The sequence below is a fragment of the Ixodes scapularis genome, unplaced genomic scaffold (genome assembly GCF_016920785.2).
Source record: "Ixodes scapularis isolate PalLabHiFi unplaced genomic scaffold, ASM1692078v2 PGA_scaffold8__174_contigs__length_109621045, whole genome shotgun sequence".
NCBI classification, from domain to species: Eukaryota; Metazoa; Arthropoda; class Arachnida; order Ixodida; family Ixodidae; genus Ixodes; species Ixodes scapularis.
Window position 1 is genome coordinate 95,170,533 of NW_024609883.1, and position 23,635 is coordinate 95,194,167.

At 45.5% G+C, this 23,635-nt stretch overlaps 2 protein-coding genes across 3 annotated transcripts in view; both read right to left on the reverse strand.

Annotated features, from left to right (window-relative positions):
• LOC8033377 (regucalcin) overlaps positions 1 to 17,194 on the reverse strand; it is a 70,936-nt gene extending 53,742 nt beyond the window's left edge. Inside the window, exons 1-5 of one of the 2 annotated variants that reach the window (XM_029985663.4) lie at positions 16,921 to 17,194; positions 15,419 to 15,607; positions 13,457 to 13,672; positions 12,470 to 12,616; positions 9,994 to 10,251 (exon numbers count right to left, since the gene is read on the reverse strand). In XM_029985663.4, the coding sequence (XP_029841523.2) occupies positions 10,046 to 10,251; positions 12,470 to 12,616; positions 13,457 to 13,672; positions 15,419 to 15,607; positions 16,921 to 17,074 (912 nt within the window). In that variant the 5' untranslated portion in view covers positions 17,075 to 17,194 and the 3' untranslated portion in view covers positions 9,994 to 10,045. Of the gene's footprint in view, positions 1 to 9,993; positions 10,252 to 12,469; positions 12,617 to 13,456; positions 13,673 to 15,418; positions 15,608 to 16,920 lie in introns of those variants that run through there. The other variant, XM_040210902.3, reaches the window with a different exon arrangement.
• A 3,566-nt stretch (positions 17,195 to 20,760) lies between these two features.
• On the reverse strand, positions 20,761 to 22,251 carry LOC8042518 (acid sphingomyelinase-like phosphodiesterase 3b). Its single transcript, XM_002415557.5, has one exon. It carries the CDS (start codon positions 22,249 to 22,251, stop codon positions 20,761 to 20,763), a length of 1,491 nt encoding a protein of 496 aa, XP_002415602.3.
• Between the last annotated feature and the right edge of the window lie 1,384 nt (positions 22,252 to 23,635).

A 23,635-nucleotide genomic window follows, 5' to 3' on the forward strand; every position in this document is an offset into this window, starting at 1 on the left:
GGGGTACTGCCACGACGGTTGCTGCAGTGGCTACTTTATTCTATTTATTGACGAAATACTCGAAAAACACGGCACTGGGACAATATAAACACGTTTTTACTGAGGCTAAAAATAAGGCCGGAAAGACAACAGCAAAACAATAAAACAAGCAACTCATGCTGATACTAATGCAAGGATGGAGGTTAGCTGGTTAAGTATTTACTTGTTTTTTCTTTGAAGAGTGGGAAAATAAAAGGACAGGAGGACAGGAGATTCGTGCTGTCCTGTCCCTCTGTTTCCTCATTCTCGAAGGTCAAAAAATGATGCACTCCTATATTGGCAAACTATCTTCATAGAGAGGCACTGAGAAAGCAGAAAACACCGTAGACGTCCACTACCTTACTATCAATTAAATCTGAGAAGGCTCACCCTGCTAAGACAATCAAAATAAAAACGTAAAAAAACATTCGAGTCGGAAAGTGGTATGCAGCTAGAGCTAAGTGACACAGCAGTTTTTGTGTCGATTGATCCTTCACACGACGGAGGTGATAGCAAAATCATTTATCTAAGCTCATTCATGCAAGTCGCTAGTTTTCAAACAGCGTACGCAGCGTTTCATTTCGCCGGCTCACCGGCCTTCTTTTCTCTCCTTCAAGAGGGGAGAGGTGGTCGAGTCGCCAGCGTTCAGTTGCGTTCATTCGCCGCGAGGAGCGAGACCGTTTGCAGCAAAAAAATGCGCTCGGAGATGAAACCGAAGCTTAAAATCGCGTCGAAGTTGTGCTGTTTTTCAGAAAGCTGTAAAACGCAGCGCGGGCCTTCTATCGCACTCCAACTTTTTTTTTTTTGTGCCTTTCAATGATGCTCAGCAAGTTTCCCAATAAAATCACGTCATTAACCTCAATATTTACAAATAAATACGCGAAAATAATTAACAAGTTAATTATCCCGAACGTCGATCATTTTACTTATATAGGCCCCTGGCAGGATGCAATATCGAAATCGTCCACCTTTCGCGAAACACCCTGTAGGAAATAGTGCAAAAAAAAAAAAAAAGACAAGGACAAAAAGTAAACGCGCTTGTCCTGTTACCTTTTGTCCTTGTATTTTTGAGCCATTTTATATGTTTGATTCAAATAAGAATTTTGCGTTTATTCGCGAACAATGAGAAGTGAATGACTCACTTTCTTTAGGAACATATCTATCTGATATATGCAATAGACTCGTATTAGTATTAAAACTTATTTGAATTTGTACAGATGAAAACCACTCAAGCACAACACGAAGAGGCAACCGGAGAACTGCCAACTCAAGTAATTAAAGATGAAGACCTTGAAGGTACGGCACACTGTATGTCATCGGAAAGCCACGCGGAGCTGATATTCTCGCATCACAAAGAAACTAATCATGGGAGGCCCGACACAGTTTGGTCAAGATAGCGCGACCCTGTGGTAACTGTGCCGTTAGTTACGTTCCACCTCGCGACAACGGTGCTCTGACGTTTACGGAGGGTTTCCCAGGAAACACACTATGGGAGTGATAGAAGTTTCGCGCAATGCTTCTTGAATCCAAGAATAAAATTGGCCGAAATTGTATCATGTGCGGGAAAGAAATTTAAAAAAAAAAAACAGAAACGTACCTAGTTTGCGTTTACAGAGGTTTCCGGCAGAAGATCTGGGCAGAAGATTTCAAGGAGAACATAAGTAGTATAAGGTCGATTATTGTATGAAATATTAAAGATCACTATAAAAGGACTTTAATTTTAGGTCGAGCTGAGAGGTTCCCTTTCACGGACCACCAAACCGGAATTTTCCACTTCGATTTGTTTCTCAATTAACCAAGAGGCATGAAGAAAGGCGCGGTGTCTAAAGTGTGTCTGCCCCTTTTACAGTTCTTTGCTTCGTTTAAGTCAGAGCAAAGCGGACGCTACGAACCAATGGGGCCGATAAGTCTGCGCCAAGCAACGTCATGGCGCTTGCTTCGTACAACGCCGGCAAATGCACTTACCGTAATATTTTGAGAGATGACCTATCCCCGAAAAATAGCCCACCCCTGTTTGTGGCATAATTTGCCATTTTTCCACAAACACCGAAAGACAACCCACTTTCAGTAACTACAGGGTCCCGGCCAATGGTGACCTTGTCAAAAAAAAAAAGGTTACCACGGCGGGAGATAAGCAAACATTGATGATTGGGAAAAACAGTCGTCTTAGGTGCATAACTCTTTTCTGCGATCACAAGTTTCGAGGGTCACGAAATCTAAAACTAGCATTTTTTTCACCTTTTCCAATGGCACATGGAAAGTTAGCCGACCCCTTATTTTCATTTATTATCACTTAATACTTCTTAAAATCAGCACCCTAAATATTGACACTAATATCGTAAAATGGATTGAATGTTTTTTTCACAAACCGCACCCAATTTGTAACTGCGAATACCTGTGACTCATCTTTTTCGGTCGTAAAATCTGGCGTCCCTTAAGGTTCTGTTTTGGGTCCCTTATTGATTTCATTATATTTTAACGATCTTCCCGCCAGCATTCACTCTTCCATAAAGTTGTTTGCTGATAACTTTGTTCTTTACCGCGAAATAATCAACCAATCTGGTCAATATCTACTTCAATCTGGCCTTCACAACATTTGTAACTGGAGTAACAAATGGCTGATGTCCTTAAACATAAGCAAATGCAAGAGCACGACAATCTCACGCCTTTCTTATCCCCCTCAAACCTGCGACTACAAAATTAATGGTACCTCATTAGGGCGTGTCACATCATAAAAGTACTTAGGAGTACACATAACTAATAACCTCTCAAGGCATACCCACGTCCACTAAGTCATTAACAATGCAAATCGAACCCTCAGCTACTTGCGTCGCAATTTTTCCCAAGTTCCCTCCTCTCTCAAGTTACTTTTATATCGGACACTCATCCGCCCAAAGTTAACATACGCATCAAGTATATGGGACCCGGCTCAACGTACTCCTATTAGTGCAATTGAATCTGTCCAGAATCGATCAGCGCGCTTTATTTTATCTAAATATTTCGTCTTGCTAGCGTTTCGTTAATGAAATCTAATCTTGGCCTTCCTGATCTATTAATTCGGAGAAAAGTTTCGCGTCTCTCTCTCTCTTTCATAAAATTTTCTTTTATAACCCATCTTTGAAACAGGGACTTATTTCGCAGCCTTCATACCTCTCATCCCGCATCGATCACCAGTTCAAACTTGCCATTTTTAACTGCAGCACAAATACGTTTTTTTTTTTTCTTTTTTTAATTCTTTTATCAACAAAATTAGCTCAGAGTGGAACCGGCTTCTCCCTTTCATTGCCTCCATTGAAGATTCGTCATCATTTTTCAAAGACCCGGACAAAAGCTCACCAGGAGAAAATTTCATGTTGATCTTAACACGAGCGTGGACAAGTCATTTGCATGCGCGCCACACTAAAATGCAACGATAAATTAATTCTGACAGGCAGCTGGTTTGTTGATTAAAGTTGAAACGCATTTATCTATCCATTGGTTAGAAGGTAATGCAGTCCGCTGCTGTCTCACGCAGTCTTGGTACTCTAGGTGTACCTGTAACCCCTCGCAATTTTTCCCATGACGGATCTGCAGGCACAAAGTGTTTTTCGCACCCGTCACAATGGGCGCTCAACTCTCCGGGCTTTTGTTAATGCCATCGCAACCGTTGCCTGATCTTGCTGTAGGCATTCAATCGGCCTCCAGGCGTTTCTGGAACCCGTTTTTTCATCCTTCGCAGGCGTTGTTCGTACGGTCTTCATCTTGTCGTGTGGCGTCGAACATATTCCACCGTTCCGGGGAAAACTCCGGTCGCCTTTAGCGCACAGCCAGACAAAGCGAAAAATTCCCTCTGTGTGCCGCAGCAGCAGGAGCAGAAGCAGAGCTGGCAGTAATGTAATTACTGTAATGAAATTACAGTAATTTAATTACTTGTTCCAATAATTAGCAATGTAATTCATTACTTTTTGTAGCAGGTAATTTAGTAATGTAATGAATTACTCCAGCGACGGTAATTGTAATTAAATTACCTAATTACTTTTTCGCACCAGGCATATTTTTTGTGTCCACAATACACAAGAGCGCTTTTCTTTTTATTTTACTTTTTCTTTTTCCTCTACACCTTTCCAAAAGACTCTCTTTGGCCGCCGCTATGTTGCTGATGCTAATGCGGCTGGTTCGACTCTCGCGCCCGCTATCAGCTAGACATTTTCTGCCACTCTCTTGAACTGTAAAAACCCGCTCAGCGCGATTCTCTACCTATGTTTTGCGGTTTTGCATTCGACGTATTCTGGCCCCTCTTAAAAGTGTCCGCTTACTTTTCCTGATGCATGCTGCGTACCCTCTCTGTGTTATCTTCCACTGTGAGAAATAGGGCTGGTAAGTTTCTGCCATTCGAGCTTTTCTGCTCGACATTCTCGTGAAACGAAGGAGTGGAAGTAGGTCGAACTAAGGCCCCTGGTGGAACGGCCCTCGACGCGATTTTGCGAACAATGACAATAGTTCTCGCCCCTCCCAGAGATAATCCGCGTAGGGTCCTCAAACATCTCCAAAAATAGTTGTCCGGGTTGGGGTGGGAAACGGATCAGTCGCGTGCGTTCCTCTGTCTATCGGTAAACATGTTATTTGTGAGCGTGAAAAATGCATGCCTTTCGGCTATCTTCTGTTGTTAATTAATTTCGACAGCTAAACGCTTTGTCGTTTGACACGCGGCTAATCGAACGGCGCCGTAAAAACTTACCGTAGAAAACAAAACAAAACAAAAAAAAAACTAACATTCCAGTCGCATTCGTTCTGTCACGCGTGTACCCAACAAAAATAGTTTACTGCTTTTTGTTTTCAACTGTAGTACAATGCTTTCCAATGTCCTCGGGAAAATACATGCACCATGAAACACAAAATGCAGTGGGAAAACACGAGAATTTAGCCGCCAGCAGTGTTTGAAACTGCGCCTACACAGGCTGTGCCTGTGTAGGCTCAGCCTGTAAAAGTATACAAAAGTAATGCGAAAGTAATGTCATTACTTTTAAAAGTAATTTGTAATGGTAATTAATTACTTTCTGGCTGTGGTAATTTGTAATGTAATTTAATTACATTTCAGCAATTTTCAGCAAAGTAATTAGTAATGTAATTTAATTACAAAATATGAGTAATTTGGCCAGCTCTGAGCAGAAGTAACACGAAAGGGGCCATCAAAGTAGTCCCGCAGGTCGCCGACGTCACCGGTAGACCTTTCCATGGTGTAGGTTAGTCCTTCGGGCAGAAGCTGTGGTGGAAGGAACGCCAGCCTATCGAACACCCCGCACAGCTTTCTAAATTTGTCGTCAGTCCTTTACATGTTCAGAAGGCCAAACTTTCGTATCTAAAAAATAGTGTTAAAACATTAGGAACTAAATGGTTTCTATAATACAGTTTTGCCTCAGTTTCTATTTGACATCACCCTGAGATAATCCTTGATTTTAAATACATTTACGACGCACATTGAGGGAAACATTTTGAGTTTATGAGCCATTCACTTGAGATATTAATCTGAACCCCACGAATACTCATGTATTAGTAATGAAGAAACATTGTGCTTAACCTTTAGGTGATTGTTTAGCTATTTTCTTAGCAAGTTGTTCCTGGAAGACCAACATCACTCCAGAGAGCAGAAGTGACAAGACGAACCGTCACAGCAATATAAATCTAGGAAGTGTTGTCGCTCTATGTTTCTTACCAACACGCTCCCTTTGACAATGGTAGAATTGTTTCTTTCGGCTTACCTTTTTTTTCTCGGCGTGCTGTGGCAAAGGTGGAAAAAGCAGCCTCCTAAAAATGCTGCAATGTCCATCGCGTCCGCCCTGTAGCCCAGCCCGTGTTTTGCCGAGATATATAGCCCAAAAAAAGCAGTGAGCGTTTATCCGGGCTTGTGAAAAAACGGGTGAGCTTTTGTCCGGTGAGCTTTTGTCCGGTTACCGTAAAAAGAGTGCAAAAGGTGAGAACTTGAATCTATTAGTGCGACCGAATATTGGTTGAGTATTTCGTGTATTGACGGTATTCAGAAACGGAAACTGTTCGGCTAGGCCAGGGGGCGCGTTGGAGATAGAGTTCCTGTATAGGCTCCCTACGGGAGCCTATGGTAGCTATACAGGAACTCTAGTTGGAGAAAGACAGAGGCGCCGCGCCGTGGCTCAAAATTACCCTAATGCGCCGTTCGCACCTCGTGCTTCGTTGCAATGGCAAGCAGTGATTCGGGGATATTATTCCGGCTTATGACACTTCAAAAACGTATTTTTTTTTTCTTTTTTTAATAGAGAGGCGGTTTTTTGCAATGAAAGGTTGGTGGTGTGCCAGGTATCTCGGGTGAAGGATATAATCCAATGAAAAAAACATTTGCCGTCGGCGAAGTGCGTCTTGCAAGTGCAAAACGGCTTTGATTGCATTGTTTAGTTGTTAACAATGCGATCCCCAGGATTTGTTTCTCAAGCTTTGCGACATTCACCTCAAAACTCATATATTTTTTCCTTTATGATTGCGCTGTGCTCTTGCGTTATTGTGACAAAGATGACGATTCTATATTGTTTGCGTTGTCTTTTAGCGTACAGTTGCGCAGTCGCATGCCCTTGAAATCAGGCAACTGCTCTTCCAAAGCTGGAGTTACCGGCTGCTGTAAACATAATGCTTTTTTTTGTGTTGTTTGTGAATAACGCTAAGGACGGGAATGTAAGTTAGACCACGGCAATAAGTAAAGCCGTTAACAAATCGAAGCAGGACGTGAACACGACCACCTCTTGTCTGTTTCTACGTTATCTAAACGGGTCAAACAAAACAAAAATTAAAAATTTTACTCTACATCTTGTTGTGTTTGAGCAAATCCGCTGCCGTCGAAGTGCTCGAAAATTGATATGTTTGAACACACTTCCTGTAACTACAAATGAGCTTTTTTGCACTATTTTTTGTTTCTTGTTTATTCACAGTTTTTCTTGATATTCTAGAACCTCTGCACCAAGAAAGGAGTTCAATGTTATTTATATATATACAGAGTGTTTCACGTAGGAGAGACGAATATTCTCACAATTAGCGTATTCGAGGTAAAAAAAAATCGTTTTTTCGGGACCGCACTACTCGTGGTGGCGGACGACAAAAAATGCTCGATATTTACTAATTAGTTCGGTAATTAATAAAAATTGACTAATTAACTTTTAATTCGGGGAAATAGATTTTTGGTTCTAATTCGAAACTTGCTGAGCGTCGTCGAAAATCACTAAATCAGTCATTTTCAGAAAGACATTGAGCGCGTGAGAAACGTAGTAGTGCACTCGTGAAGTAGGTACAAGGCTAGCGGTTGCCGCAAGGCGCCCGCGCGATTTTTCCGTCTCTTATACAGTCTTGGGTAGTAATGCGTTACTAGTAACGCGTTACTGTAATTTCGTTACTTTTTGGTAAGTTGTAACTGTAACGAGTTACTTTTTAAAAGTGTAACTTGTAACTGTAGTTCTATTACTTTTTCTGAGGCAACGATGAAAGTAACGACGTTACTTTTGTCGTTACTTTTCAGTTCTTTGTGAATAATATATCATTGAACGAGTATCATCTAACTATTCCTTGCACTTTCCAAATTGTCTGTTTCGACATTTCGAGTGTCCGTTGGCCTTGCACAAACTTGAGAATACCTTCTTTCTCACGGGTCACTTCAGCCACGTGTAGATTTGATGAAAAAAAAGAAAGAATAATTTCGTTTTCTTTACGCTCTTGCTTGTACTTTGTGACTGAACACTTACATCTTAGTATCTTGATGCACTATCCCTGTTGCAGTTTTTCTTTTTCTGCCCACGCTTTTTAATCGGGTGAATCAACTGTGAAACAATAATACACGTGGAGGGCACTTATAATGTTTCGTATTTTGATTAGCACCACTACTCCGCACTGTGCATGTTTCGTATTTTGATTTGCGCCACTACTCCGACGTGGTTTCAACGGTGGAGGCAAAATTTCCTGCTGTTTGCGCAGGGCTTGTTTCTGGTTTGCCGGGTACGAACTGAAATATATCAAAGGAGTCCATAAACCCAGCGCAACCGTCAACGAGCCAGCAATGTGCTAGTGCTACTAAGGATAGGGATGTTAATGAGAACAAAGAACTAGCATGGCCAACGTACAGAGAGTTTTTTTTTTTTTTTTTTTTTTTTTTGGTGAAGGTGGTTGCTAACTATTTGACCGCAGTACGCAAATTTTGCAACAAGCAGTACTTCGAGTCTTCCTGTTCAAATCTGAGAAAACACATCCAGTTGAATTTTGGACTTTATTTTTTTCATAATATTGACTAATTTTCCAGCTAAATTATTAAGTTTGAGTTTACCACTATGGTGGAAGCCCGACTGATTCGTGTCTATATTTTTTTCTTTCAAACACTAGTTTTTTCTTAATTTTTGTGTTATAGAAAAGTAACTGAAAAGTAACGTCGTTACTTTGTGAAAGTAACTGTAACTGTAACGAGTTACTCTTTTGTTGCGGTAACTGTAACGGTAACTTCACTACTTTTTTCTGAAAGTAACTGTTACTGTAACGAATTACTTTTTAAAAGTAACTTACCCATGACTGCTCTTATATAAGCCCCGGCCTTGTACCTGGTCCACGAGTGGTAACTTTGCGCACTACGCTTCTCACGCTCTCAAAGTCTTTCTAAAAATTACTTATCTAGTGGTTTTCTATGACGCTCAGCAATTTGCTAATTGTAACCGTATGTCTATTTTCACTAAATAAAAAGTTAAGTAGTCATTTCTAATTAAATATGAAAGTAATTGGTAAGTATCGCCCATTCTCTGACGTCAGCCAACTTGAGTAATGCGGTCCCGAGAAATTTATCTTTTTATCTCAAATAAAGTAATTTTAGGAATATTTGTCACTCTTACGTGAAACACATATTCGCGAGAAATGTGGTTAACTCAAAATGTTAATCATGAATGTTTGGTTATCTAGCTTAGTGGAGCCTCCAATTCCCATCCCCTTTATGCTGTTTTCCTTCTATGCCTCTAGCGTTGCCAGCACACTCCAGCTGGTCGACCCAAGAATGCCCTTGTGTAATTTTCTAGAGTTTTATCTCATATCTGTCTGTGGCAGCTAGGGTAAGATTGCAGTATGTATGCTCCTCTAGTCCGCGTCGGCTGTCTTCCGTCGTGCTTTGACTGCGTATTAACGAGGCTCCGAAATGCCGTCGAAGGCATTTCGGAGCCTCGTTAGTACCCATAGCTAGACTTTTTGTGCTTGTTTTAGGTTTGTCAGCGTGCGGGTTTACCTGGCTGATTTGTCCAAAATAAATGAAGCCTATGAGTTGTAATGAAGTGCTTGGATGATGCAACACCGGCCATTCGTGGATCAAAAGCGCCACCTTGAGCCCGCTTCTGACTGCCTTTGAGACCAGAAAGTCAGTATGGTGGTTCAAAAGATTTGTCAATAGTTGGGTAAGGAAAGGATTCGTCTTAACTCCAAAGTTCCTGTCTCAATAATTTTCGCTCGTCTTACATCGTTCGGCGTTTCGATCTAGAACCTTCATTCACAGAAGAATTTTTGTGCCGTCCAAGCAGTTTCCCATTACCTCTCCTCTCCTTGCCTCCAAAGATTGAAAGTGTACGAGACCTTATTCGCTGCTCTTAAACGGAAGTGGGATGCGCGTGGGTGAATTATTGTGATTTCTTAGTCTGTTTGAAAGAAATAAAGCAAGCTGAAATTACGAAATAAAGAATATATTTTGGTTTGTTCTAAATAAGGACAAAGTATATTTATTTTATTTTTTATAAAAGCTATATATTTTAACTATGGTCAGTACAATTGGATGCATACTTTTTACAGGAATATATTGGCGCGATTTTGATGAAACACCGTGTATACGCACACTCAGTGTGGATGAAAAGTTAAACCGGATCGTCCTGTAGCAGCCCACCCTCTTACGAGCTCGGAAAAAAATTACATAAAAGAAATCGAACATAGAGAGATGGTATTGGTGTTTTCCAGTGACAGGGGATGAAATTCTGCTGCGAGAGCATTTATTCCAAGCTTTAGGCGTCTTTATATACATCTAGCGGTTGAACGTGTTAGCCGGAAGCCCCCTGGTGCCCAGGTTGGCAACTTGAAATACGGCTCCCGCCAGGGGTTGGCACTCCCGTTGTGTGGCGCTGAGTCCCCTCCAGGCGGATGTGACGTACAACACGTCGTAATTTGGTCCCCCGAAGCAACACGAGGTGGGTCTCGAAACCGGAAACGCTACTTCCCGCAGCAGCTTTCCTGAAAACGGTCGTGTGTTAGCAGCACCCGGCTAAGGTCAACAACCGGAGGTGTTAAAGTTCCGTTTGAATACTACATACAAGAACTCTGAAAAACAAAAGTATAAATCATACAGCGTCTCAGAAAAGTCAAACCGCAAAATTCCACCAGAACCACCTTGCTAACATTGTAAAGTAAATCACAAGAACCAACGATTATATGCAAAAACCTATACAGGCTATACAAAGGTAAACAAAAAACAAGTAATGGCCGAACTTTCGAGGGGAGTGTGTTACCTCCGGCTGGCTATTGTTTTTGCTTGTTTTTGAGAGCCTTCAGTGAGTCCCGCATACTTTAAAAGTCTCACCGCCCAGGACTAACTGCGGTACCTGTTGAAGTTTACTTACACGGGATCGACATCCCTTCCTGTTCTCTTGGGTGAAAAGAGCACTTGTCCTTTAAAGAAATGACAAATCTGACGAGGGTATCGTGGGCGCATCTTCACAACTGCCTTCCATATACCTGAGAACGACTTAAAACCTACAAATCCCTAAATGCGCTCAACTACTTCGTGAACGGTAAGGCAGCGTCGGTGGGCACCTACCTGCCCCAGGCGCCGAAGATACGCGGCGAGCTTCTCCGCAGGGGTCGCCGAGCCCGGTCTTAATTATAGCAGAGAATCTTCCGAAAGAATTTTATTACGCTTCCCTTAGCACGACAACTGTCTGCCATACCCAATTTTCTTGAGTTTTGACTCGCTCGCTTTGGTATTCAAGGTTTCTTTTCCAGATCACCCTGCCCGTTGCATTTGTACGGGCCAGAATGGCCCATCATCGTTGTACGGAGAGGGTCGGTCGAGGCGCCGTGGCGCCGGCACCCTATTCTCGCGTTTCTCGTGTTGCGCCATCTGTCGGCGGCACATCGAAGTGGGCTCATACCGCTTGCCAATGCCGTCGTCCTGCGATCACCCAGGCTCGGCGGAATTGCTCGCTAGTGAGCCAAGAGTCGTCGAGCACCCACCCCAAACACGAGGTAAGCATAAAAGAACCGGAAGTATTTATCCAACCCTGTGATGGCGGCCGCGCATACCCTGCATAGTCACGGACAACTTGAGAAACGCACGGCGTGGCTTCTTGACGCGTTGCTTCGGGATCGGTTTGTTGGTGTTCTTATTGGCTAACGCCGCATTCTCAATTATTACCGACCGATAATAAGATCTTTGTGACTCCACGCACTGTGCTTTTGTTAAGCTGTCAGTGACAATAGTTTGTTTCATAATATATTTTCAATATTTCCTGTGAAAAGGGTCCGCACGTGCCTCATTAGCTTTTTATTACAAATCTGTGCCCCGCAAGTTGTTTTTTTGTTTTTTTACGTGAAACATTTTTTTTTTTTTGTTAGTTATTTCGGATTTTGTGCAGCCGCATTTAGTGAAGCCGTGGCTTGTTACGTCCCATAATGCAACTCGCGCAATGTTTCACAGACCTGCACACCAATTCAGTTTCTCCGCTAAATTTAGCGGGAAAGTTGAACTTGTGTATAGGTCACGTGACCTAGGATGTAACGTGACCTATATATCAATTCAACTTCCCCGCTAAATTTAGCGCAATTACTGAATTGGTGTGTAGCAGCCACGTAGCCAGGATTTTGTTGGGGGGGGGGGGGGGGGGGGGCCGCCCAAGACAAATAGCTGTATGAGGGGAAGGGGGGAGACGAGGTCCCAGCAAAATGGAAGATTTCGGGGCGGGGGGGGGGAGGGGGCCCGAGCCCCATGGGCCCCCCCTTCCCCCCTGGCTACGTGCCTGGTGTGTAGGTTTGTGACGTCCCATAATGCAACACTGCTCGAGTGGCATGATGGGACGTCACTGGTCCCAATTACCTGCCATGCCTGTACTGTAGCCATTGCACAAAACAAGTTCGACCTGCGCTTGAGACGTTTCATCCCGTTTCTTCTTATGGCATCAGTAACTTCCTTTAGAAATTTAATCAATGATTACATCGTTAACTAGCTTAAAGGTTTGCGGGCCACCTCAACGCGTGTTATATATAATTACGTTCTACCTAGGAAAAAAGGCAGTGATAGATTGGTTATTCAATTAAAACAAAAATCTACTGCGCGATCGTTTGGCTCCGATGCAAAAGAATCGTAAGAAAATCTATAATAAGACTATGAAACAAAACTAAACGTATGTTTAAGTGAATATATTGACAAACTTTGAAATATATTATGCTATCTCACCTGTCTCTGGGTCAATGTTGATGATTCTCGAGGCGTCCCAGCATGCCACCCAAAGCTTTCCCTCGACGTCGTGAGTCATGCCGTCGGGATCACCGCACTCCTTGAACATGGGGTTGGTCGCGAAGTCCAAGAAAACCTGCTTGTCACCTGAGCGAGAAATAAAAAGTGGGAACGTCTCCCGTAGGACCCTTCATTCATAGCTGCTTAGATTACAGGCTAAAGAATCAAACAGATCAACAAGCGACGGTTTGGCGAAGGTTGACGGAGATGAAAGCACTGAAGCTGTCAGTTCATATACATGTATAGGATCAGTAATGTGGTAATAGGTAATGAAGAGCCAGGCGGCACCGTTCAATAATGTTCTGAACATCTGACATTGTCGACAATGAGGGGCGCAGATGTTTGTATTGCTTGTAATAAACCAGGCCTTTTTTTTCGGATTTACCTTGCACCGATGCAGATGACAGTGGTGCATTATATCTGTATATGGTATATATATATATATGCATATATTATACGTATATAACAGGGCAATAAAGAACGTTCTAACAAACAACAACCTTGTCGACTTTAAAAAAAAAATGAAAACGCGGGCTTGTGTTGATGGAATACGAATTTGATTTTACGGTTTTTGACTCACACTCAGTCCCATTAGTTTTCGTGTGAGTTTCCGGAACGTGCTGATACGAGGACGTGACTTTCGAAATATTTTCTTACACGAGCGCTAGGAAACTATAAAACGCATTTCGTGGAGCTCAGTTCTTTTACCTGTACCTTCAGTAATGCTGCATAAGACGTGTACACACTAACCTATCATTTACAAGGCAACATGTATTTTAGTTCCCTCTGCGGGCACAAAGCAAAACGCAGTAACTTCCTTTTTTATGAGCAAAGCTTCTACACGTGTTCAGTGCTAGTCAGCGCCCCGCTTCGGCGTGACATTTCAAAAATGGGTTGACTTGTATAATGAGAAACAGAATTTCTCACTGAGCGTTCCGTCTTCCGCTGAAAAGCGAAACGAGTAAATCTTCCGCTTGAGAGAGTCGTTGAAGAACATCGTCTCGTTGTCCAGAGACCACGTCATCCCGTTCGAAATGCCCAGCTGCTGCACGTGGGTCCTCGTCTCGAAGTTGCTCGCTTCGAAGCTGTACAGGGACCCACTTTCCTGTACGAGGTCGTCGTCACTGTACCTGCCCATTGTCCCTGGATGCGAGAACGAAAAATATACCCTCGTTATTCATTCTAATTATAATATTTTAGTTTTCGCGTCGAATACTGCGCACGTTGTTGTTTTTCCTTAGTCAGTTCGAATTGATTACGAACATGAGGAACATCTTGGGCGATTTATCGTACGACTTCTTTTGCTGATTCGCGTGGGGCCATCGCTGGTTCCTAATGCTAGCGAGTTTTCCTCGGTCCGCTGCATAACTTGTATCAGTACACTATAGTCTCAGACTATTCGTATGAAAAGAAACACCGAGCTTTTAATACAACTTTCTAAATACACACACCCCAAGTCTTCCGGCAGCAGCGCCCAGGGTTAGTACATATAGTAGAGTGCAAAAAGCGTACGAACGTATCAAACAGTCAAAGAAAACACACAAACAGAAACGTGCTGGAAGCCTCATACTACGCCGGGCTGTTTTGCGCTCTGACTCTAGTCTAAAACAAATTTTCTCAAAGAATAGATCCTTTTCAAAAGTCCATCGAGCAACATTGGCGGTCGCCATCTTGGACACTAAGCACGTGATTGGATCCGAGTGCTAACCGAACGCCTACGTTACACTCGTGTCCAATTCGAGCTAAGTCGAGTTCACGCCCCCCGCTGAGCCAACCCTCGTGTGCAATACGTGCTCAGAGTATGTGCTCAAGCAACGGTGGAGAGGTGTTGGCGGCGGACTTTTGAAAAGGGTCTTCTCGCGAAAGAATCACACAAGTCCTGAGACTTACCTGGCTCTCTTCTAAAGTATATTTTATCAAATATGTAGCGAGAAATTGCTCTAAAATGCGCCGTTTGCTCAGCGAAACGCAAAGAGGGGCACGTCAATCGAAGGGCAACATAGAGAACGCGATAGAAGGCGCGATGATAAGGCAGCTACGCTTCCGCCGGCTCTGGTTGAGGTCCCGGGACAAAGAAACGCACGTGGGCGCAATATAGGCATATAGCCTCCTCTATATCCTCACAAAAACTGGCGGTTCGACGACGGAGCCATATAGTATGCCCGGTCGCAGATTTGGAGCGCGAGGATCTGGTAGCACAGAGCGTTTCTCGGGGAACCTGGATGGAAGGGCAAAGCTTTTGCAGCGGCAAGGACCCGAAACATTGTTTTCAAACCCGAGGAGAAAAGAAGCGGTAGCGCGAGGAACACGAGGAGCATGAGCGGACATTCCATCGCTGGGGAGAAGTGGCTTTCGGCGTCTCGCCGCAGCGGGGCGACCGTCACGTGGCTCTCCTCTCATCCGCTGTCTGCCGCTTTACCTTTTCAATTTCGGCGGCAGCTTCTCGTGGTGATCTGCCAGGCTTTGTCAGTATAGGGTGTATTCACTGGCGGCCATATCTGTGTGCGTGGTTGCTGAGCGCGTGCTGACGGCGAGCTTCCACAGTTCATTTGCAACGTGCATTACACACCATCAAGATTGCCGGTTTTAGCAGGCTATTATTGTAAGCTCGTTCTGAGCATGCGCCCTAAACATCGCCCTCAAATATGGCGTCCAGTGAATGCCCCCTATAGAGGAGAATATGATAGGGGTAAACAAAGGGACGAGGTGCGCAAGGAGCGCGCGAACTTGCACGTCATAGTTTGCGAAAAGCCGGATGCAATTTTGAAGTTTACAAGAGGTTTCATTTAGGCAGTAGGAATCCATCAGATTGAATATATCCGGCATCATCCGACCGGCCCTCTCGGAGACCAAGTGCCCTTCTCTGGAGCCGGATGATGAACAACCCACCTGCCCACAGGCGACCCGAGACGTCGCACTTGCCGTCGTTGAAGATGTTGTTCGGTCTGTCCGGCTCTACCTCGGCCAGCAGCTCCGTTGCGCCGGTCGACCATTCCAGTTTCCGGACCTGGCGGTTCACCGTGACCACGCTCAGGTTTGGGTCGGATCGGTACGGAATGACGAATGTCACGATGCCGTCTGCAGAGATTCTTTTCGTTAGTCTTCATATGGCAGAATATAAGGAAAGTTTCGTTTTCCTGAAAACATTTTTAAGAACTTTTTTTATATATTTACAAGGCCGCTATAGCCAGACTAGTTAACAAACGCCGGGTGTGGCGAACTCAACCATCTTATCATCGTTTAGCAGCCACCGATATTGCGGCCTTTTCCACTAACATATAGGAACGAATCACGAAGCAAGAAGCAAGAAGCGAATGGACCTTTTTCCAGTAAGGAGCGCCTCATGACGGTTTCGCCGCCAACTACAAATGGAGGGCAACCGGACTCGCCTTCTTCCACGGAAACAGATTAGTGTCGCAAGAAAACAGTGCCCCCCAAGAATGGCGAAAGGGCGGTCAAGGTCAAGGGAAAAGGGTGTGCGCGTGCGCAGACGCTTACTGGAAAAAGCTGGGTTGGTTAAGCTTTCACTGACACCACTTATGCTCCGTCTGAATATAACTTGGCAAACGGCAAAAACTACGGGCTCCGTGAGCCAATCAGCGCATCGGAGCGAAGCACGTGCCCCAACCCACCGTCAGACTGCACTCCTCTCAAGGAGAGCTGTGACATGTTTCACCCGTCCCTCTGATTGGCTCAGGGAGAGAGCGAGGACGTACACTCTTACAAATCTTGAGCATCTGTTCTCCCAAAGATCACTTAGGGGCGCCAACCGCTGCAATGACGAGGCTAAAAGCATGCTTAGACCTCAAAAAAAAAGTCTGGCCTGTGGCACTGAGGATAACGTTTCACCGTGCTCTGTTCTAGAGCGCAGATTATTTGTCAGACCTCAACATATTATCAGTCTTTTCATTCGCCGAGCTCACTCCTTCGATTGCACGCGATTGGCTGTACCAAGTGATGTGCGGGAAAGCAGACGCCTCAGATTTCTTAGGTTGATAGCGTTCTCCATTTTGCTAAATTACGGTAAAACGGAGTGATATTCTTGTACAAATGACGTTACAAGGATTTTAAAAAATCAGTACAGGCGTTGTGCCGCATTGCGGGTGATTTAGCAACATCTAGAAATCTCCAAAAACTTCGCCAGGCGGTTTTGGAATGCAACGAACGACGACACTGTTTGGCTGCGCAAAGAGAGTGGCGGAGATTGTGGTGGCATGCGAGGAATGGCGAGGCACGTTCCATACAAAGCCGCCACAAAAGGCTGCGCTTGTTCTTTCGTTAAACGTGTTTCTCAAAACAGCGTCTTCTTTTGTTTTCTTTTTTTTTTTTGTCGATGTTTTTTTTTTTTCTTTTGTTGATTGTTTACAAAGGGAAAAAAGACAACAAGTTACCCAGGCGAACAGTGGACGTCTCCTGCGATGCCACGTCCAGCCGGCACACGTCGTGCACGTAGGCGTCGATGTGCAGCAAGGTGCCCGAACTGGGGTCCCAGTGCGGGCCTTCGCCCAGCTCTGACCGCCGCTTGGAACACACGGACACCGACATATCCCGAGGAGGACTCCAATATTCCTACGGCGCCCGTCTGTTCCCCGAGGAAACGACAGCTGTTGCGGGTTTCGCGACAGCCGATAAGCTCAGAACTGTCCGATAAGTGTCGTTCTCTCGGCTGCAAAACTGATTCGGTGCGTGCTTGATACTGAAGCGCAACTGTCTGGTGATATCATTATCTATGATACATGGAGCGCCGCCATTATATCGCTCTTCCAGCGACTTCAAGATTTATATGAGCTCCAAGGGGCTCAATTAATGTTTGGATATTTCAAGAACGCCAAGCAATGGCGGGCAATGTGAACCGCTTCAGACCTTTGGCGTCCGCTTTAAAAGGCCCGTCACGCCCTCGCGTTTCCTTACAATCGAGTTTTTGTGACATTTTACGAAGAGGGACCAGAATGGCTCTGTGGCGCCATCTATAATGTTACCCTGGAACTGCATTTCACTAGAGCAAAGGTTTTAAAATATTTGCGAGATGAAATGTGAATAGTATCTAAAAAATGGTATTTTATTACATTATCAAAAGTTTTACAAGCCCAAAAGAAAAGAATGATGCGCGAAAAAAACGTAGTAAATATACGTAACTGTCGAGTTTGCCCCGGCTGCCCAATAGATGGCGCCAGTGTGGTCTCCCGTAAAATATTTTCAAAGGTCTTAAAGACCAACGACCAGTTCGCGCTTTCCACTTTTCCCTCGCTTCCTCCTCTCCCCCTTCTACCCTGTCCACCGTTGCCTGTTTCACTCTCCCCCATGGTGAGGAGGGTCTTCTGCCTTGCAGAATCTCAAATCTGGTCGTCGGCCTTTAAGGTACACGGTCGTAAGCACGTCGCAAGTGCGCGAACCAGCCTTTAGTAAAGCGATGCGCCTAATGCATCTAAAATTTTTCTTCTTTTTTTTTTGCTTGAAGAAGCCTCGCTGTTTGTGTTGTTGTGTAGATGCTGCGCGTCTTAATTACTTGCGGAACCTACGAGACAAGCGGAACCTACGAGACAAGCCCGCCCTTGCTCGTTTCGCTCTGGATGAACATCGTACCGGCGTGCGGTCGTGTATCACTACCGCGTGGTACACGTTAAAGACCCCAGGATAGCGGTTGTACTGCACTGGCTAAATTGCTCATCTACAGCTGAGACACCCTACGCCCATTGCAGCTGACTAACTTCCGGTTGTATAAACATACACACCACGCGATTATTATTTATTACTAGACAAGCGTCAGCTTTCAAAAAGATATATGCGCGCCAGTTTGCTCGCTTTCCAACGCTGCGGTCTGGAACAGATGTTTCCACCGAGCCTCTATTAATACTTCACACAACACAGTACTCGAAGCACAGCATGAGAGGGCAGAATAGGTGCTCATTTTGATGTATTTTTAAAAGTTAAATAGAATCCCTCGTTGTGCAAGGTCAATGCCCCTATTTAAAGGGAATCAGACTTTTTTTTGTGTGTATGTGCCTTTGCTTTCGGCACAACACGACAAAAAAACACTGCATGGCACTTAGTCGTACATCACTACGTATCACCTGCAATTGTTTGGGCCTAAAAAAAGTTTTAACAACTACAGCAGCGAAAAATACCACTTTAAAAAGAATGTAAAAGGAAAACAGGCACGACAAAAACAAAAAAAAAACATATACCGTCTAAAATATTTATTGCCTGCAATACACCAGTAACCAAATAATTTGTGATCAAGGCATCTTGGATTCACGGGGCTACAAATCGTCCTGTGCACCTTTCTCGTAAAAAAATATATATATATATCAGCTTCTGGCTTGAACAAAATATCGCGAAACGCGCGAACCTGAATAGCATCCAAAAAGCCTAGCCTTCTTAAACCTGCGGGAACGGGATCAACAAACATGATTGACCTCGTAGAAATGCATAGGGCGCAATCATAATAATTATTTAATTTATGATCACTCGAATGTGAGACGGACTACTCTAACCTGATTAAAATATTTCGGTGAACATGCACCCATACTCTAACGTCTTGCTTTTCGATTAGACTACAGTTGCATAAAACAAAACATCTATGTATAGCAGCAAAAAAAAGTAAAAAGCGAATTGGATAGTGGTGCGCGTATTTGTCCCCTTTTTCTTTCTTGTTTTTTTTTTTTTTTTTTTTTTTGTTTTGTTTTGTTTTAACGTATTTTGACGTGCCGTCAGACATCTCGCTTACCTAGTCACCGACAGCATAAAAAAACCAGAACATGGCTTATTAAGTTCACGCCACTACCTCGTCATTCGTTCTTTGTCATTCTCGTGTGTTACTTCTGCAAACTCATTGGCTGCCAAGCGATAATAGGACTTTCGGGGTCTGCCCCGCCCTCAGTTTCTCAACCTGTCAGTGATAATAATACCAATTGAAACCACTAAATCAGCTTGAGAATAACAACGTGGGAGGCGTCTGTCCTTATCAGTTGCAATAGCCAAGACATATACAGTGCGCTGCAATATGAAAGACCCACTGGGAGCGCGTGGCCGAGACGGTGGCTGGCGGGGACGCTGCGAGCGCTCCGGGCAATTCCATTCTGCTTCGAGGGGAGGACGCTCACTCGAGGCTCAGCTAAAGGTCAACGCGCTTATCAGTTTGTGCTGAGCCCCGAGTGAGCGTTCTTCCCTCGAACCAGAATGAAATTGCACGGAGCGCTCGCAGCGCCCCCGCCAGCCACCGCCTCGGCAACGCACTCCCAGTGGGTCTTTCATATTGCAGCGCACTGTACATCGCGTGAGAAAATTTTGTAGCATAAATATATAGGATGCACGTTACAAAGGTCGATCCGTTTGCAGGTAGAAGATGCTATGGTATGATTTGTATTTCCGCTTTTTTACAAACGCCGTAGAAATCAAGAGATGATCTTAACACGCAGGTTAAGCAGACGTTACTTGGAGTTACGTTCTTGGACCTACCACGGTGAAGCGACGGTCACATGCACGCCGTGTATACATGTGGTCGACGTGCATGTCATCAAACTTATAACGGGAAATCGTTCACAAACTGACAACTGACAACTGACTTCCGCTTCTGTTTTCCTTCTTTTCCAGGAACGTGTACGCGGCTGTCGAGTGCGCACATGTATTCTGGGCTTCACTTCCAGGAAACAAACAAACAAACTGGAATGAACAATACCTTGATGCTCGGTGCACCTGTGCTAAGCTGAAATTGGTCACAGTCGAAGTCGAACCATTCTCGCGACTGTTAAATTTCCATTTTCCTCCCATTACTATTCTTGAATGTGGCGCCTTCATAAAACTCGTCTTCAACTGATTATTTAGCGTCCTATGTCGTCTACGCTTCGAAGTTCCTCGAGCTGGTAACTAAATACGTCGCCACAGTTGCCAGATACTCCTGGTGGTTGGTTGTAGAAGTGCCGAAGAAAGCAAGGGGGCTACGGGCGTCGCGAAGTCTATTGGTTGCGGCGTTCCCATCTACTGGCTAAGCGCCCGAGAATCTACTGCGGATCAGGCTTCTGTCCTATACACTCCCGTTGCTGCGCCATTGTCAGGGTAGCAGCAATCTCCTGCATTACTCACTTTAGACGCCACCAGCATGAGATCGAGAAACGTAACTAAATACATGGTGAACAAACCAGTCGGACACGCACATTCCAAGCATCATGATGTGCACGTCAAGTCCCGTTCCCCTTTTCATGCACTGCGTCAGACTTCCTCATCCTACTCGTTCACATTCTCATATCCCACTTGGTGCGCACCACCACCACGAGGCAGACGACAACGAGAAAGGTCAGCACCACGCCAGTAAGAACGTTCTCATGGTAGCTGGTAAGCCGATCGGTGGCTGGCTCGGGGGACGGGGCATTGCACTCCCAATCGGTGGAGGTGGACATGCATAGCCTGTGAGCCCCCGCCCTAGAACACAAGACACTGCATAGCTGGACTTGACGGCAGAAAGAGTCGCAAGGATACTCATCCTTAAAGGCCGTGGCCAGCCCGATGTACGCATCCAGGAGTTCGGAAGATCTGTTCAGCCGCTGGGATAGGTTCACCATAGAGGCGGTACTCGCGTCGGGCAGACCGTACTGCGTCGTCAGCGTGTAAAGTGTCTCCCACTTTGGAGTCTCATTGGGGTGGTTATTGGCTTTGTCGAAGTCAAGGTAGTACACGGTGTAGTCGAGCAGCCTGGTCGAGGTACGGTTGTACTTGTAGAGCCGCACCATCGGGTTCGTGGTAATTGACAACCTGCGGTTAAACTTGTCTGATGTGGTCCATGGAGTGACCGACGCGGCCACCTGGGCGCTGCCCACAGGTCGCCCGTTGGCGTTAGACAGGATCACAAAAGCGTTACCGTGTTGGTGGCCGAAAAACTGCCCAGAAATCACGTCCGTGAAGTCCGCTATCAAATCCTGGTAGGCTTCGTTGATCCCGTCTTGGAACAGACCCGAAACACCAACCTCCGGTGACACCGCGCGGCTGTAGAAGCCCGGCGCCACGTGGCCCGAGATGAAGACCTTCTGTCCCAACTGCTGGGCCTCTCGAAGTTGCTTGTGCAGCCACACCAGCTGGTCCTTCGCGCTTCTCTCGAGAGCCGGTGCTCGGTTTCCAGTGTACCATAGAATGCTATTGAGGCAAACCAGTCGTAGAGATCCGCTTACTGTCCAATTGTAGTACCCAGCCTTCTCGAAGGTGCTCCAGGAGGACGAGGGCAGAAGCTCATTGAAGCCAGCATCAAAGAGGAACATGGACATGTTGTTGGGACGCATATAATTAGGCGGCGAACAATCGTGATTGCCGAGCGTGGGCACTACGGGACACCCAGGGAACGCTTCGCTCAGCCGCTGAGCGAGCCACCGGATCTCCGCATACACCTCTGACCAGAGGACGTCTTTCACGTGCGGCAGGTTGTCCCCGGTCCATAGCACGAAGTCCGGGTTCGGCTCGATGCTCCGCATGGCGGCCACGGCCGATTCCACGAGCAGCCTGGGCGCGTCGCACTTAGCGTCGCCGTAGGGGCCTATGTCACCGGAGCCAGGCCGGTTGGGGACCAGATGGCACATGGAGTTCCGATCACCGTGGATATTGTATTCCTTGTCATAATGGAAGTCTGTCACGTGCCAGAAATATCCAGTTTCATCTTCAGAGCCGACGATTGACGTCATGACCAGCAGCGTCGCTCCTGCCAAGACGGAAAAGCTTCTGACAGGTATTGTCGTCATTTGGGCCGGTACACCTTCGATTGCCTAAACGCATCGAAACCTTTACAGCGCCTAGTTATGAAGCGCTAGATTTTTGCCTGCATCTGGTTCGAAAGCACGTAACGTCAACACCGAGAAGCCCCATGCATGTACTGCGCCAGAACGCTTAATGCTGCTGATGGCGTTGCGCGTTGCCACCTGGCGAACACGGTCCAATGAAAGTCGACGAAAACGGCTGTGCGGCATCAAGTGCTCGAAACAGTTTGACGTCGCCAACTACACAGGCCAGCACCTGCGGCGGCGTTTCATTTGCCTCTGTACGCGCACGGAAGCGGTGAATTGCGCCTAAAAACGGAGGGAGAGGACGAGAGAAGGGCGCGCAGGGACTCAGAACGCCGAGCTCTGGCTCCAATGATTAGTGGGTAGACCTAAAGCTAACTCCACGTTCTAACGTGTTCGACGAGTGCAGTGGAGACAAAGGCGGCTAACTTCCGGTCTACCTCCTAACCATTCCAACCAGAGATCGGCGTTCTGACGTCTCAGCGCGTTCTTCTCTTCTTGTCTCTCTCTCTCTCTCAGTTTCTCGGCGCATAGACCATAGACCGATCTCATTATGCAACAGCTGCCGCCATGCATCGGGGAATCTGTATTTTTTCCGCACGCGCGACAACCCCACTGAGGGTCTGCGCGAGAAGAGCACGAGGCGGCACGAATAGTCTCGTGCACTGGCGCCTTCCTCTTATCAGAGCCCCTAAATGAGCTGCTCTCGCAGTGTCGGGACTCCGCACCCTGATCTGCTAATGGCCATCGCCATCTTCGTGCTTATAGTAGAGCAGACGATTGCCATAATTCGAAAGTGCGACATCCTCCGGTTTAGAAATGGTGTTAGGATGTGCAGATGGGAAGAGCGCCTTTAGAGCGCGCGACACGAGGGCGCTGCGACAGTAGCGCGCTTGACACTAGAGCGCGCGATGCACCCGCGGCTCCACAGACAGAACAAAATTGTGCGACTCATCGGATCGGAGCTTTGGTAATTTTTGATTGATTTAATATGCCTTTAATGAAAAAAAATAAAAACAAAACGGGTACGACTCTTTCTAAACAATTGTTCACTGACATCGGAGACAAAAGGGGGCAAGGGAGTGGAGTGGGGCATATAGGTAGCGGGAATGTCTGCAGTTGGGTGGACCAGCGAGTCTAAGATTTCTTTACAATGCTGCGGTGCGCCTCTCGGATATACTATAAATAGTTTACTTTTGGCTATATTTGGTATGTTCTTGACAGACATTTTGGGCTCCGATCTATTTAGTGGCTATTCATACGTCTCTCAAATAATTTTCTAGAGTATTGTGTCGTCCATGATCGTAATGAAGGAAGCTCACCGCTAAAAAAGTGATCAGTAAAA

Coding starts and splice junctions, on each gene's coding strand:
- LOC8042518 (XM_002415557.5), bottom strand. CDS start 22,251: ATGACGACAATACCTGTCAGAAGCTTTTCCGTCTTGGCAGGAGCGACG.